At 46.8% G+C, this 15,301-nt stretch overlaps 1 protein-coding gene across 7 annotated transcripts in view; it reads right to left on the reverse strand.

The window, feature by feature from the left end:
• SIPA1L2 (signal induced proliferation associated 1 like 2) overlaps positions 1-15,301 on the reverse strand; it is a 222,509-nt gene that overhangs the window by 47,723 nt on the left and 159,485 nt on the right. For all 7 annotated transcript variants that reach the window (XM_053910190.1, XM_019419003.2, XM_019419006.2 and 4 more), the window contains 2 exons: positions 11,237-11,813; positions 8,029-8,303 (listed from right to left, as the gene is read on the reverse strand). In XM_053910190.1, the coding sequence (XP_053766165.1) occupies positions 8,029-8,303; positions 11,237-11,813 (852 nt within the window). The remainder of the gene's footprint in view (positions 1-8,028; positions 8,304-11,236; positions 11,814-15,301) is intronic.

Genomic DNA, 15,301 nt, shown 5'->3' on the forward strand with positions numbered 1-15,301 from the left:
CCCGGAAGGCAAAACGTTCTTTAGACCAAAGTGGCCATAAAAACCGTGCTCGTTGAAAATGCGATACTACAAAACCGTAAAGGTGACAAGCGGTTCCATTCCTGGAGCCCTCAGAGGATCTCACATTTTACTGCTTCCCTCTGAAAAACGCTACTTGTCCTTCTCAACCTGGCATGGCGGTGACTTCCGGGGATGGCTTATTCCGGGGCAAGGGACGCCCGCTGACTTCCTTCTCTCCACCCCCATTAGCGCTCTCCCTGCTTCCTGCCCCCTGAAGCGGTTTCCTACCAGCAGGATTTGGGATCAACAGCCACTACCCGGCTTCTGGGCATGGCCGGCACAGGGGTGGCACCCACTCGGGGTCACCTGCACTGCCAGGCACTGCCCTTGTGCACCCTAACTTCCCACACACCCCGCAAGGCCCCCAAGCTGGCACCCACTCACGCAAACCGACTCCTTTCAAATGCCACCCCCCGTTTCCTGGAATAACACTCCGTGCGTCACCGGTCATCTGCAGAACCGGCACTGGCCGGGATCGCCTCCACCTTCAAGCCTGACTGTCGGGGCCATCTCGGATGGCTCCGGCCAGCCAGGCCACGGCACGGTCTTCTCCACCTGTCCCCAGCAGGAAGCCTCTCACTGAATCACGCTGTTCTCCATGAAAGACACAGTTTGGGCTCTCGGCTTAAAACCCAAAGCTGCCAATGTGTAGCTTGGAGACAACCCAGTCTCTGTGGACCCACGTTAAATTTTAGGAGGTACGGAAGCTTCCTGAAGTGCTGGCCTCCCAAGAAAGAAGTTAGTTTCAAACAGACACCATTAGTTTTTCCTTCTATAAAAGTGAAGAAGCTAAGATTAAGCAGCGAAAGGCACATAAACGTCCATGAAGGTTCGTTCTGGATAATGTACAGATTTACAGAACTTTGGAATCGCAAAGCGTATATAACAATCAGAATTGCAGAACGTTTTAGGGCTGCACAATTCCTTTGGGGTACCTACATTCACTTCGAGAACAATAATACATCGTGATCCCGTTCCTTTACTCTTTCCATCTTCATGAAAGTCGGCCACGTGAGTTTATGGCGCTTCAAAACTAAGGGGGAAGGGTTCTAGGGATGATTCACAGGGAGAATACTTCTGAAGAGTAGTGAAATGAAACCAAACACCTAGAACACTTAAAGAAACAAGTTATAGTCCAAAAAAAAAAAAAAAAAGCGGGGGGAGGGGTGGTTGGCTAAGTCAGCGGGACCTGCACCTGGTAAACCATGGACCGCCAGCCACGGCTTAATCACATAATTGTAACTTGCATTTACTGAACTCTGAGATTGCCTTTTGGTTTTATTTTTCTTGGCTGCATCACAGAGAACCTTTAACTGAACCCAATAATCTACCAGAAAGCCTTACAACATATGGCAACGCGACCCTGGACTTCCAACCCACCGCCTGCAGAAAACTTCCCAAGTTTCCTACACACGCCACAGCCTTTCAATTTCACAAAAATGTCGGGAGTAGTACAAAGGAAATCTCCCATCTTTAGACGAAGGCTCACACATGGTGGGACGGCTACAACGGATCAGGGACAGGTTCATAACAGGAACCCGGACTCCTAGCTCAGTGCTCTTTCCGAAGTGTTTGGCCATCTCCTTTAGAAAACTATCAAAGAATAGTGATGTGGCCCTCATCACGTTACGGTTTCCAGGAGGAGCGAAGAGAATCTTCGGGAACAAAGGCAGATGGATCCCCTCAAATGAACTACCTGCTTCTTTTATATTATGCACTTTGTAAAAGAACCTTTTTATAGCCCTAGGGATTGAGGTAATCACTGATATTTTAATCATTTTAATGTCTGTTATGCTAATAGCCTACTAATAGCTAAAAGACTCTTTCCAAATCATCCAACAAGGTGACAGGGCTAATTGATGCTCATTCACTTGAATCACAAAATCTTTCTTTCTGTTGCATAAAAAAATCAGAAGCTTCCAACAGGGAGATAACCACAAAGCATACCTTACTGTAAAGGTTAGGGCAGTGTCATATATGAAATAGAGACTACATGAAATATTAATTCACTTTTCCACATATTTCCTTAATTTATAGATAGAAAAACATCTAGACTATACATAGAAAAAGACTCATCTGGATCATAAACCCACTTGACCAAGCCCTTTGCATAAAGGTCTTGAATTGAAAAGGCGTGTGTCATAGGAGATGCCAAGGGAGACTACCTGGTCCTGAATAATTCATCGGCTTCCACCCCTCTCCTTCCTCGGCAGACACAGGGGCAACAGAGTCGTCACCTACTGTATACCCAGCACACTGTTCAACTGAAAACACAGGCTCGGAAAGTTCTTCATAAAGCCAACCTCCTTCTTTTTTTTTTTCTCCTGGAAAGCCTGAGACCGGGGATAACGTTTTACTGCATTACATACTTCAAAGCGAAACACAGGAGATTCTCAATGGCTATGTGATGTCTGATTTCTGATGAATATATTTCCATGAGAATACCCACTGGCAGGCATGACCATAGCGTGGTGTTAGTTGTCACGAACGTGCCTGTTATTTGCCTAACACAACGCTCATGCTCACTGTCACCCTCTGTGACACTGTCCTGTGACAATGTCAGTGACGTTCCAACCTCTCAAACTGCTAAGAAAGCAGGAGCGCTAAAGTGTCGATCATTGGCTGGACAGAGTGAGAGCGTTTTCCGCACTGAGATACGTCGTATTGAATAATACACTGGAATTTGAGAAATTCATTTTTAAGCAGCAGAAATATGAATGGGAAGTACTGAATTTTATTATTTAAAAATTGTTTTTAATGTTTTTATTTATTTTTGACCGAGAGAGAGACAGAGACAGAGACAGAGTGCGAGCAGGGGAGGGGCAGAGACAGGGAGAGAGACACAGAATCTGAAGCAGGCTCCAGTTGTCAGCACAGAGCCCGATGCAGGGCTTGAACTTGTGAACCGTGAGGTCACGACCTGAGCCAAAGTCAGAGGCTTAACCCCAAGGCGCCCCAGGAAGTACTGTATTTCAGAATGCCAAGTAGACAAAAAAAGAGTCCAGGGAAGGAAAAACGATGTCTGTCCCAGCCACGTGAATAGCCTCGGTGCCCGGCCAAGTTTGTGGCACAAACTAGTTAAGAGCGAACGAGAGAATGACTGAGTAAACACTCGAGGCCACCCAGCTTTCGTTCCTTCGGGAGATGCAACGTTCTTCCTTCAAGGAGGGAGAGAAGAATCTGAATTTCGCATTGGAGGGACGGTGCAAGAAGATACAGAACCTGTTCCCAGCTCACGTTAAAACTCACTCCAAATGTGACGGATTTTTCTTATCCAGACAAGTCAGTTGGAAACCTCCCGTTAGTCCAGATTTGAACTCACCGTCTACTTCACATACACAGATCTCTCTCCAAAATGCTAACCTGACAAAACCGAGTTTCCCTTCCTATTTCTAGTTCCCGGTCGTCCCGTGTGTACGTCAGGGAGTCAAACGGTCCGGCCCCGAGCAGCAAAGCAGAGCAACGTGAAGCTTCAATTTACAGAGTGAGCTTAAATCAAAGTACAATAAATTTATAGACACGAGCATCAAGCTTCACCAGGATGATGAGAGAATCGCAATTTAGATGCAGGGTGACATGACACAGTTTCCACTGTTTTGCACCATATAATCTGTCCGGGACGGTAGGTCAGCAAAGTAGGAGAAATCACACGAAACGGATGCGACACAGCAAGGCGTTTCATTTCCACATTTCTTGGACGTATTTACCGGATCGCTCACACTGTGTAACAACTCACGCCTAATTCTGATGAGTGGTTATTTCCTCTACATCCGCCTTTTAAATTGATGGGCTCGCCCTAAGATGACATTGATAGAGTGTCAGGCACCTTTGAAGGCTAGGGGCGGGGGGCAACGTGATCCCTTGCCAAACCAAGGAAGAGATCCATTAAGTGTCTTCAGTGAGTCTTCTTTATCTTTGCCACAGAGGGGTCTGCGTGGGAAATGCCCTCGCTCCCTTCAAAACCTCATTTCCATCTGAAGAGTGCTATTCCCAAAATGCTTCTTGCCACTCATTCCCCCATCTGTATGAATTCGCTCGCGGTCCAACCCCAGCACGACATCCCTTAATAAGCATTCCCGAAGGGATGCTCCCTGCTCAGTGTGTTCTGGGACTCCACAAGGAACAGGGAAAATGGCTCTGTCTTCCTTCCAAGCGGAGGGACAGCTGGATTACCATCACCCTTAGGCTGGGGAACGGGGCTTCGAAGTGGTGGGGTGGTTTTTGAGAAATACTTTCCCGACTAAAGACTTCATTTAATCCAGCAGCTTCTGAGTCATGAGCAAACACCTTCTGACCCTAACCTCAGTCTATTAGGGGACAGGCCCCCCATTCACATCCCGCAGGACAAAAATCCAGCTGATAAACAGCAACAACGAATTGAAATTTGAACTGAAGTTTTAGGCTATCATTCACGAGGCTTACAAAGATTGAAGATCGAAATATTTTGCCATTCATTGGTTTGGTTATTTTGTCGTCCTATGGCTCTTACGTTAAAGATACACACACACACACACACACACACACACACACACACACACATATGAACATCTCTTTTTTTGCCCCCTCCCTGACAAGCACTCAGAACACTGTGTGGGAAAACCGGTGGTAACTGCCCATGCCACAAATCACACGTGTAGTTTTAGCCTGAGGCAGATCTTTGTATATTTTGTTAAGGAGACATGGCACTAAGCAATGTTTCATTTAAAGGGTTTGTAGTTTTGGGGCACCTGGGTGGCTCAGTCGGTTAAGCATCCCACTTCGGCTCAGGTCATGATCTCACGGTTCGTGAGTCCGAGCCCCGCGTCGGGCTCTGTGCTGACAGCTCAGAGCCTGGAGCCTCCTTCGGATTCTGTGTCTCCTCTCTCTGCCCCTCCCCTGCTCGTGCTCTGTCTCTCTGTCTCTCAATAATAAATAAACATTAAAAGGTTTGTAGTTCAATTTTTTAAATGAGTCAAAGTGCTACCCACTTCCCCTTTTAAGGGCCCCTCTCCTACTGTTCCTTAAAAAAAGATCTAGTAACGCAGAGGCTAAAAAAAAATCTAGTAACGCAGAGGCTAAGCTTGCTAGAGCACGGATGAAATTTCAAATGACGTTTCACACTTGCGCTGCGGTCTGAAGCAAAGGACTGTTACTGAAAGGGCTGCTTCCTGTCACGTGAAGCTGCCTGACGACAGCAAGTGGTTTTTATCAGGACCCCCAGACAGTCCCAGGCGGAACACGAACCCCAAACTGACAAAAATACCGATCTAAAAATTTACAGATTCAAATGCCCACAAAATTGGAAGATTGAACTGAAGGAATTTTAAATGATACATGCGAGGCTTTAAACCTTCATGACTTGAAGGAATGCGGGTGGGGGCAGGGAGAGTGTCACTACCAGGCACACAGCTAATTCTGCTCCTGGCAAAGGTAAAAATGCAGAAGACAGTTATCCCAGATTAATCAGGAGAGAAATCTGTATCTTCAGGGAATGACATTAATGAGACTCTGAGGACACTAAGGCAAAATCTCGAATCATCTTGAATAGCTTCAATAAGAACATTTGCATTTAAAACAAAGAAAGAATTCATTTCTGTGCAGACCAAGGCAGAGATAACTCATCGTCCTTGGATGGAAAACTATCAGCCAGAACTTTTAAATGGTAAGTTTTTGTTTGTTTGTTTTAGCTGAAAAACAATTCAGTATTTCCTAGGAAATTCTATTCTTCCAAATTGTATGTTCTGAATACCAAACGTAATAATTTTAACATCTTTGTTAACCAGATCTCTTGTAAGCCTAAAGAGTATCTTACTGAAAAACAGTAGGCTAGAATTATAAACAGACGAGAAATTTGGTTTTTTAATTCAAAGAGAGAAAACACGGTAACCCTTTTGTCTAATTCCATAGCAGTACTCAACCTCTAAGAGTCTCACCAGATTTATAAATCTGTATTTCCACCAAAGGAAGAAAGACATCTTACCATATGGGAATATTTCTGGTAACCTGGCTTAAAATTTATTTTAAAACACGTCGCTTATACAATACGGTGACTTCAAAGGTCTAAAGGCTTCGCCTTCTGTTATTTTCAAGTCTCGTTTTTTTAAAATATCTTTTTAATAGTTTATTCATTTTGAGAGAGACAGTGCGAGCTGGCAAAGGGCAGAGAGGGGGAGACAGAGAATCCCAAGCAGGATCTGTGCTGCCAGTGCTGAGCCCGATGAGGGACTTGATCTCAGGAACTGTGAGATCACGACCTGAGCCAAAATCAAGGGTCAGAAGCTCAAACCAATGAGCCACCCAGTAACCCCTCCAAGTTTCGTTGTTAATAAAAATAGTCTGTCTTTGATTCCTTTGCATTCATACCACTACGTGTGCTTCGTGGGATTCCTGGAAAGCAAACGGACTGAACGGGACAGAGTCTGGCAAGGCAACAAGGAGTGCCTCGGATATTTCCCGTGACACGCGGCTGCTATTTTCAAGAAGAATTTCAACTCGTTAAACCTTTATTTTGTAAACCTACCGGGCAGACATAAGAAACAAGGCCACAGAAAGTCAGGCAGGTAGCAAGTGGTAAGAAATCTAACAGCAACAGACGTTTGCAAAATTCCTCAGGGAGGAAGAAGGTGGTATATATACCTCTGGTCTGTTTTCTAAAAAAGGTCACGGTTTCGAGCTGGTGTAGCCAATGAAGAGTAGCCACGTGTGGCTAAGTAAACCTTAACTGAAATGCAGAATTCACCTCCTCGGTGGCACTGACCACAGTTCCAGTGTGTGACAATTGCATGTGGCTAGCGGCTGCTGTTTTGGGCAGTGCGGATATAGAACTTTAGTATCGCGGACACCGAGACAGGACAGCGCTGGTTTAGAGGACGGAGAAGGTACCAGGAATGACCTCGGTTACCACGGAAATATGTCCAGAAAGTGGGTACAGTCGTCTTGCTCTCTTGGGATGACAACACTTTCTTTTAGAGCATGAAAACACTCAGGTGAATACCCTAAAGTTTTTAATTTTTTTTTTTTTAATTTTACCTAAAACGTGTGGGGGTTCTGAGTATGCCGGAAAGTGTTAAGTGCTTTACGTGTGTCATTCTTACGTAATCTTCGCGAGAGTAGTAGGAGGTAGGCAACATTATAATCTCCATCTTACAGATATTAAACGAGGCTCAGAGAGAGCAGGTGAATGACCCAAGAACACACAGCGAAGGCATGGATTCCGAGCATTCCTTATCTCTCAAAAGCTAGAGCTTGGAAGGCAGCCTGCGGAGCTCCTTCTAAGCTGGAGAGAGAAGGCACCTGGTGGGCCACAGCCAGATGGATGGCTTGTTCTTAATTAGCATTCTTTCCCTTTGGGCCTAATATTTTCCTGATGTTGAGCATGGTTATTTTCTATTAACAAAGGAACAGAATCACTTCCTAATTCCATTCTGTTCCTCCTCCCCACCATCCACCCGAGCTCCTGCGCGTAGGTTTCTCGTGATAGCTTATGGGAATGTCCCGTACCAGCTCAACTAGAATGGACTAGTCACTTCGCACAGTATGTCTGAGATTCCACTGTCCCTTCAGACATACAGGTACTGATCTCTTACATATCCTGTTAATAATCACTAGCTTCGCGTTCCAGAAAGGAATTCTAGCAGTGCGGTGTATTTAACTTGCTAAAAGGTTGAGCCGTGATAAAGAATATTTCCTGTTGGGTCTCGTGCTCCAGGTGAATCAAGCAGGGGCTGTGCTCCTTAGTTTGTAATATCTCAGCTGTTACCTGGTCAATGTCCCTGTAAATTGCTTAGAAAATTAGAAGTTATCATTTATTATATGCTAATAACTTTTTTAAAGCTCTTTTTAAATTGCTCTAATGGCTGATGTCCAAACAACTCTGGTTGAAGACGCACGTGCCTACATCTTCTGAGGACCCCGCGGGAGCAGCTAGGACAGCACCTGCCACAGCGGCCAAGGAGGGGCGAGTGCTGCTTAGGGCCTCCCGTGCCTTACCTCCGGGGTGAGCCGTCATCGTGGGGCTGGATGATGACCACCTTCACGGTCACAGAAGTCCGGAGTAGGTCGATCATCTGCTCGTGGGTCAGAGTGGCCACGGCCACCTTGCAGATCTCCACGAGGCGGCTCCCCTGGCGAAGGCCGGCCTTCCAGGCAAAGCCGAAAGGTTCCACGTCGGCAACGATTCCTTCGAAATTCACGTGGAAGCCAAGCTGGCCCAGCCCGTTCCTCCTCAGGGTCATTTCCACAGTCTCGCAGCCTCTTGTTACTATCTGCGGGGGAAGGAGACCATGAGTGACACCGCTGAGGAGCCCAGGGTAGAGGCGTGCACATAGCCCTCCCAGCCCTTCCCTCCAGCTGTCCCGGTAAGGACGTCACCTTCCCGAGTTCACCAGAATTACCCGTGGCGTCAGATGCAGGGGAAATAACAAAAGTAAAACAAGGGCTTCATTCTTCCAAGGCAAATATACTCCTGAAACGGGTGTCCCGCATTGACTTAGAAGCCACTGACCTGGAGCCTGTGAGCTTCCAACGGGCTCTGACAACTCCCTCCTCCCCTTCCTTGGGTCAACCGACTTGGCTCTTAAGCATATAAACCCCGCGATTCCAGATGGGCGGTAGCAATGGAAAAAGGGACTCTGTCAACACTGTGACGAGTATCACCCGTGAAACATGACGAGCTATTAGACAATTTCATTCAACTTAAAAACCGGCCCAACCCCCTACCAAGCTAGCACCTGGAGGGCAAGTCTCTCTGTGCTTGCTCTCCCTGTGCACCGGCCCTGTCCTCCGGGAAGCCCTCTCGTAGGGACAGATTGCCTCCGCTCGCCTGGGTGGGGAGCACCGTTCAGCTCACGTGGGGGCAGGCCCGCCAGGCTCCCGGGCGTCTGCTGACAAGGACAGCGTGGAGGATGGTGCTCCTGCAGGCAGCAGAGACCTTCCGTGCCTCCAGGCTACCTCCACTTCTTTTGGGGGCCGAGGGCAACTTCCATTGGCTAGGGGCCAAGCAGTGGCAGCTTGCGCGCCCCAAAGCGTGCGTCTGCAGCAGGATCCCAAAAAGGAACCTGGAAGCAGGGTGGTCTGCATCCCACACGGTGCACTAAAGCGCTGGCAATCACCTAATGCCACCCTCAAAAGTGATAACCGAGAATAACTCACCGGCACCGAAAGGAAAACACAGGCTCGTTAAATGTCATTTGAGGACCACGGCATCCCTCATCCGTGGCACATTTAAAGTCAGGGGGCATCAGGCCTGTCTCCCCCAAAGCACTGGGCCAACGTATGAAGCTGCCGTTTAATAAATGCGCCATTTCCGTGAGACGCGTTCTGAATGCACAGATTCCTACTTAATAAGAATGTTAAGTGCAGCCGTGGGACGGGGCTGCTTCTGTGTCTGGCCGCTGTGTTGGCAGTTTCCATGGTTACCATCACAGGTGCGCGCGCTGCCAATCAACTTCTCACAGACACACGGGACGGCTTGGGGCTCAGGGCACAAGGGGCAAGGGACTGCCAGTCTTGGTGAAGCTTTGAAAGACGGGAGCTTCCAAAGTTCCGAGCTGAACTCACTGAAAACTGTTGGGAAAGTACTCTTGTCGCACGCACAACCTGAGTAAAATTTTCCTCCGCTCCTCTTTCAACCTTGGTTCAACTAGGCTCTCCTAGCAAAAGTCTACATAGGTCTGACACATACTCTGCCTTCTTTCAAATACTAATGCAGTCGTCCGTTGAAATTTAACATCGTATGTCAGCCGGAAGACTGAACAGCCAAGCTCTTCCTGAGTCCTACGTGTCTCTTCTGCTTTTTTTCCCTCCAACCACCTCCTGCCTGCCCTACTTTTGCTTTCTGCTACCTTTTTATCCCTTCTGTCCCTTGCCTCTTAACATTTGCAAGGGATAAAGGATCGTTTATCTGCAGTTCTTTATAATCTTACAGGGGCTCAATTATCATAGGAAAATGGTGGCTTCCTAGCCATGTACCCAGGAGGGCAATATAATTTGCGGCGCACTTTTGGTGGGGGGGGTCAAGTGGTGTCTGTTTGTGTCGTTGTTTTCGGGAGCACAGATGATGATAGCTCTGGATCTCCTAAAAAGAAGTATTTATGCTATTACCAAAAGCACAATGTGTCCTGGGACTCCAGGCCACATAAACCCATCACAGACTTGATCGTCCCCACATCATGTCTGTGTTTGTTTGTGCACATGCACCCAATGATACTGCTGGACACACGGAGGCCTGTTCCTGTAAATAGTGTCTACAAATAATTAATTTTTTTCTCCGAAGCCTGCAGACACTGACGTGACTGTACTGTCTCTAAATCATGGTCTTGAATGACAAAGGGAAGATTTATATTTGGAGGGAAGAAAGAGGGCAGGAAATGGGTAGAAGTTGGCCTCTTTTCATGATCTGTAATGGGCTAAATCTTTTCTAGAAATGCAATCTACGTCCCCTTGGGAGAAGATTTAAACATGAGAAATTCTTTGGTCATGGCACGTTTGTGTTCTCGTACTATGTTTGACTCTTATAACTGGCTGGATGGGCTCAAACTAAAATCTGGATCTTTCTGTGTGACAATCAGGAGCAGGAATATAACTGGTAAACACCAAGGACGCCACTTAGGGGTTCTGTACTTAAAAACAACATTTTATAAAAAAAAAATCCCTTTTATGACAAATTTTAAGTCTAACTTAATGGGTAATTCTATAAAACCTCTTCCTCAAGAAACTGTGGCTGGAGATTAATAATGTATTTAATCAGGCAGACTAAATGAAAATACCTGCTGTATCAACGTGCACAGAATTGAAGCTGCAAAAAGGAGTTACTCATTCATAGGGTCAACAGCAACCGAGTGCCCATTAATCCCCCTCTGGGAGGCTACTGTCCCGTCAGTCTCCACAAACACACCTAACATCTGGACAATTCTCCATATGTTTGCCTTCAGATACTAAAAAATACATCCTGGTGTTCCCTTTCGGAAGCCGGTTTAACTTTTCCTTTCCAATTCGTTTGTAATGGGCGCTTCTCCAGCACCCATGAATTCAGCAACCGCTCAAAAGACATGGAATTGGAAATCAAGCTCTGTAGCCACACAAGATGGTAATTCATTCCCGAGGGGCCACAACTGCGGTGGAATTTCCACAGCGGACGCCATCACGAATCTGGGACTGAAGGCCTTAAGGATGGTGGAAATACACGATCTGTACTTACTCCTAATCGCTGGACGATTTCCCTTACGTCTTCAGCACAATTATCCACTGAGGACAGAAGGATACATTCCCCTCTTTCGTAAAATACTTTGATACTCATTAATCCAGAGGTCCACCCAATGACATCCCTGCAGGAACAGTTAAATACAACGTTCTTGGAATCCTTTTCAATCAACATTATGAATTCGTTGGAAATCCCAAGAAGGCATTCAATGTCAGCAGACTGGCCAAAGTCCCGAGCTATTACGTGCCACATGATTGCCCCGACGCTGAACAGGTGGGCATCCTTCCTTGGCTTCACTTTCTCCTTTTTCTTTGCACCCAGTGTAATGAAGCTGAATTTCACAGAGGTGTCCACAGTGGCGGTCGTGACAAAGTTCTCCGCCAGATCCTTCAAGTACTCTTGCCTTGTTCGAGTGGCCATAGCTCGAAACTTTTCCGACTTATGGGCTGCATTTTCTGCGTTGATCACTTTGGCTAAAAGGAAGTCCCGGAATACTGCTGACTTTGGGAAAGTTACTCCTTTGGGAATTGGTGGGCCAAATGGTGGTACATCTTTTGATCTAGACACCCCAACACTGAGAAAGAAAAAAAAGAAACAAGATGAGCTGTAATACCATCGTACTTACCTTCAGAAATGTGATATACACCCAGACTCTCAACTTACAACATTTTTTTGGGTAGCTTTTTGTTATATAATTTCTGGATACCTAGTTTTTGTTTTTCAAACTTGGTAGACGGGTTTCAGTTTATTCATTTATTTTAGTAATGTCTACACCCAATGTGGGGCTCAAACTCACAAGCCCGAGATCAAGAGTTACATGCTCTCCTGACTGAGCCAGTCAGGTATCCCGATGGGGGTGGGATGGGGGGAGTGTTATGGGCTGAATGGTGTCTCCTCAAAATTTTACGCTTAAGTCTTGAACCCAAGTAACTTGGAATGTGATCTTATTTATGGATAGGGTCATAAAGACATGATTAAGTCAAAATGAGGTCATTAGGGCCCAATCCAATCTAACCGGTATCCTTTTAAAGAGGTTTTGGACACATAGAGAGACACTAGGGACACATGTTCATAGAGGAAAGACCATAGGAGGACCCAATAGGAAGGTGGCCATCTGCAAGCCAAGAAGAGGTCTCAGGAAAAGCTACACCTGCCAACACCTTGATCTTGGACTTCCAGACTCAGAACCGTGAGAAACAAACGTCTGTTGTTTAAACCACCCTCTGTGTGGGTACTTTGTCATGGCTGCCCCCCCAGTGGACTTAGATAGGGGGTAATGGACCAATCAGTGGGAAGGGAAACCCAGAATTTCAGATGGCACCAGGCTGGTACTCTAACTCTGCAGCTGGTCATCATGGAGAAAGACAGCAACACTTTCAGTGGAAGTGAGGTTATTAGCCCCAGGTGGCTGCTCGGGATCTCACTAGTACTGGACACAATGATCCCACTTTACAGAGTCAGAATTCTTTAAAAAAATTTTTTTTTAATGTTTGTTTATTTTTTGAGAGAGAGGGAGAGACAGAACGTGAACAGGGGAGAGGCAGAGAGAGAGGGAGACACAGAATCTGAAGCAGGCTCCAGGCCCCGAGCTGTCAGCACAGAGCCCGACGCGGGGCCTGAACTCACAAGCCGTGAGATCATGACCTGAGCCGACGTCGGATGCTTAACCGACTGAGCCACCCAGGTGCCCCTACACAGTCAGAATCCTTAAGTGTCCCATTTTTTTAAGGAAGTGCTCACTTGGTCACGTTTTGAATATCTCAATAAAAGTGTTATGGGAGTAAAATTTTGAGTTTCCAGGGACTGGAAAGATCAAATGTAGGGTGACAATGCTCTACAATAGGTCAAAACCAACAAGGCTCGCCTACCTCAGGCAGAAGCTATAGCGGTCTCAAATCCTTTTTGGAATAAGATCAACTATGCAGAGTGAATTAACGATACTCAACAAATGAAGCACTGAGTGGGTGAATGAATGAATTCCATGACATCTGTGCCCAGGTTAGTGGGCAGCCATTGCCATCCGAGGAGTGGTACTAATCCCACATCTGCCCGGGCGGATACTTTCTGCGGTGGGATAAACAAAGGGAACAATCCATACTCCATCTTTATCACTGCAGAAAATCCTGAACGTGGCGAACTAAGGAATTAACTAATTGTGTCCAAACTGTCAGGTGGGAGCTCCTCCTCTGGCAAGTGGTTGGCTAGATTCTAAACAGATCAGTCTCCACATCGCTCACCTTTGCTTTCACTCTTCAGGAGGGAGAGTCACTTCCGGGGGGTTGGGCAGTGCGATGGAAGACAGTGTGCCTGGGGCCAGAGCTGGTGTGAGAGGGGAGGGGAGGACTCACTCCCTTGGGACAGAGGCACCAAATTCATTCACAGATGGCAGCATATGCACTAAACCAGATGGTGATGGGGCAGACTTGACTCGTGTCCCCACAGGAAGGCCCTAAAAATGCTGTAGAGGCTGAAGTGTCTTTGGGACCAACCTCATACTTGGCTCGTCTCCCCTCTGCTACTATGCTTAGAGTGGACATTCTAGACTGAGCAGGAAATCCATTTGTCCTCACGTTTTCACTCCCAGAGAGCTGTCACAAAGCAACCTGTCTAGACTTGCGGTGAGGGTAACCACACCTCGTTGCTTCTTCCCTACACGTCAGTGAGCCCACAGTGGCCTATCTGCCACTGGGTTCTGCCATCCCAATAAGCTCACGTGATCACCTCTCATAGATCTGTTTTTTTTCCTTCTGGTAATGAGCATAGACGTCTGGAAGAATTTTACCCACAGAAGGCTGAGGAGGCCCAATCTCATTTGACACCTTGCAGAGTTACTTTCTGCACTTGGCGCGACGGATCTCCGGCTACTCTGACCGCAGCTGACGTGCACGTGAGCCGAGCATCGGGGAAAACTTTTTATATCTAAATATGTTCCGAAAAAGCTTTCACTAGTCTAGAAGCTAGGGGCTCCGCAGTAGACAGAGGGAGGCATCTTGTAAAAGGGCAATTCTTTCTGTCCCAAATTATTGACCCGAATATCTAGGTGGACCTTCCCCCTACAATGTATGAACCAAGTTGTATCAGAAAGGCAGCCAGAATTTAGGTCTGGAGATTCTAGGAGTACTATGATATTATGGGACGGAGATCAATGAGAGATTGCTGGTTATAGAAGTTTATACAATCCTTGATTCTTTCAGACACAGTTGGCGTCGGGGGAATATTCCTTTGCCAGATTTAGATAATTGCCAATGGGTTGAAACAAGAACGTGTTTCAGAATTTCTTCTTTTCCCCAAATACCTTGATAGCGAATCTAAATGTAAGACCCCTCCACCGGAAGAACAATATAAAGATGCGCATTCCCTAATAGGCAAGTTAAAGGGTTTTAGGAAAGCAAAGTGGTGGAGAGCAGGCTCTGTGCCCTGTGTGGGATTCCAGCTCCACTGTTTTCTGAGAGGCTCTGAGCTAGTGATGTAATCCCCTCAGTGCCTCAGTTTCCTCATCTGTAATGTTCGTGTGTGTATTTATTTATTGAGAGACTGAGCGAGCGAGTAGGAGAGGGGCAGAGAGAGAGGGAGACACGGAATCTGAAGCAGGCTCCAGGCTCTGAGCTGTCAGCACAGAGCCCGAGGCGGGGCTCGAACTCAGGAACTGCGAGATCACGACCTGAGCTGAAGTCGGACGCTCAACCAAATGAGCCACCCAGGCGCCCCAGTTTCCTCATCTGCAAAGTGGAGTCTCAATTGTGCCATTCTCAAAACTCCATGGTGAAGTTTAAACGAAAAAATGCATGCATAGCTATTATTATGCAAATTGTTACTATCAAATAGTACTTCCTGGCAAGTCTGTTGCCTCCAGACCTGCCTCTCCAAGGTGAAAGCGTGCCCTTCTAGGTTTCTGGGCTTGTCATCCAGGGCACGTCAACCCAACCGCACTTCTAGACGATTGGTCTGCACTAAGGGGTAGCACAGGTACCCAGGACGCGCTGTCACTCACACCTGCACAGAGCTCCTCAGGGAAAACGGTACTCGCCGGGGTTCCCTGAGATGTGTGCGGTCCATCCGGTC

This window comes from Panthera pardus, unplaced genomic scaffold (genome assembly GCF_024362965.1).
Source record: "Panthera pardus isolate Hobbes unplaced genomic scaffold, ASM2436296v1 HiC_scaffold_22, whole genome shotgun sequence".
Lineage (NCBI taxonomy): Eukaryota > Metazoa > Chordata > Mammalia > Carnivora > Felidae > Panthera > Panthera pardus.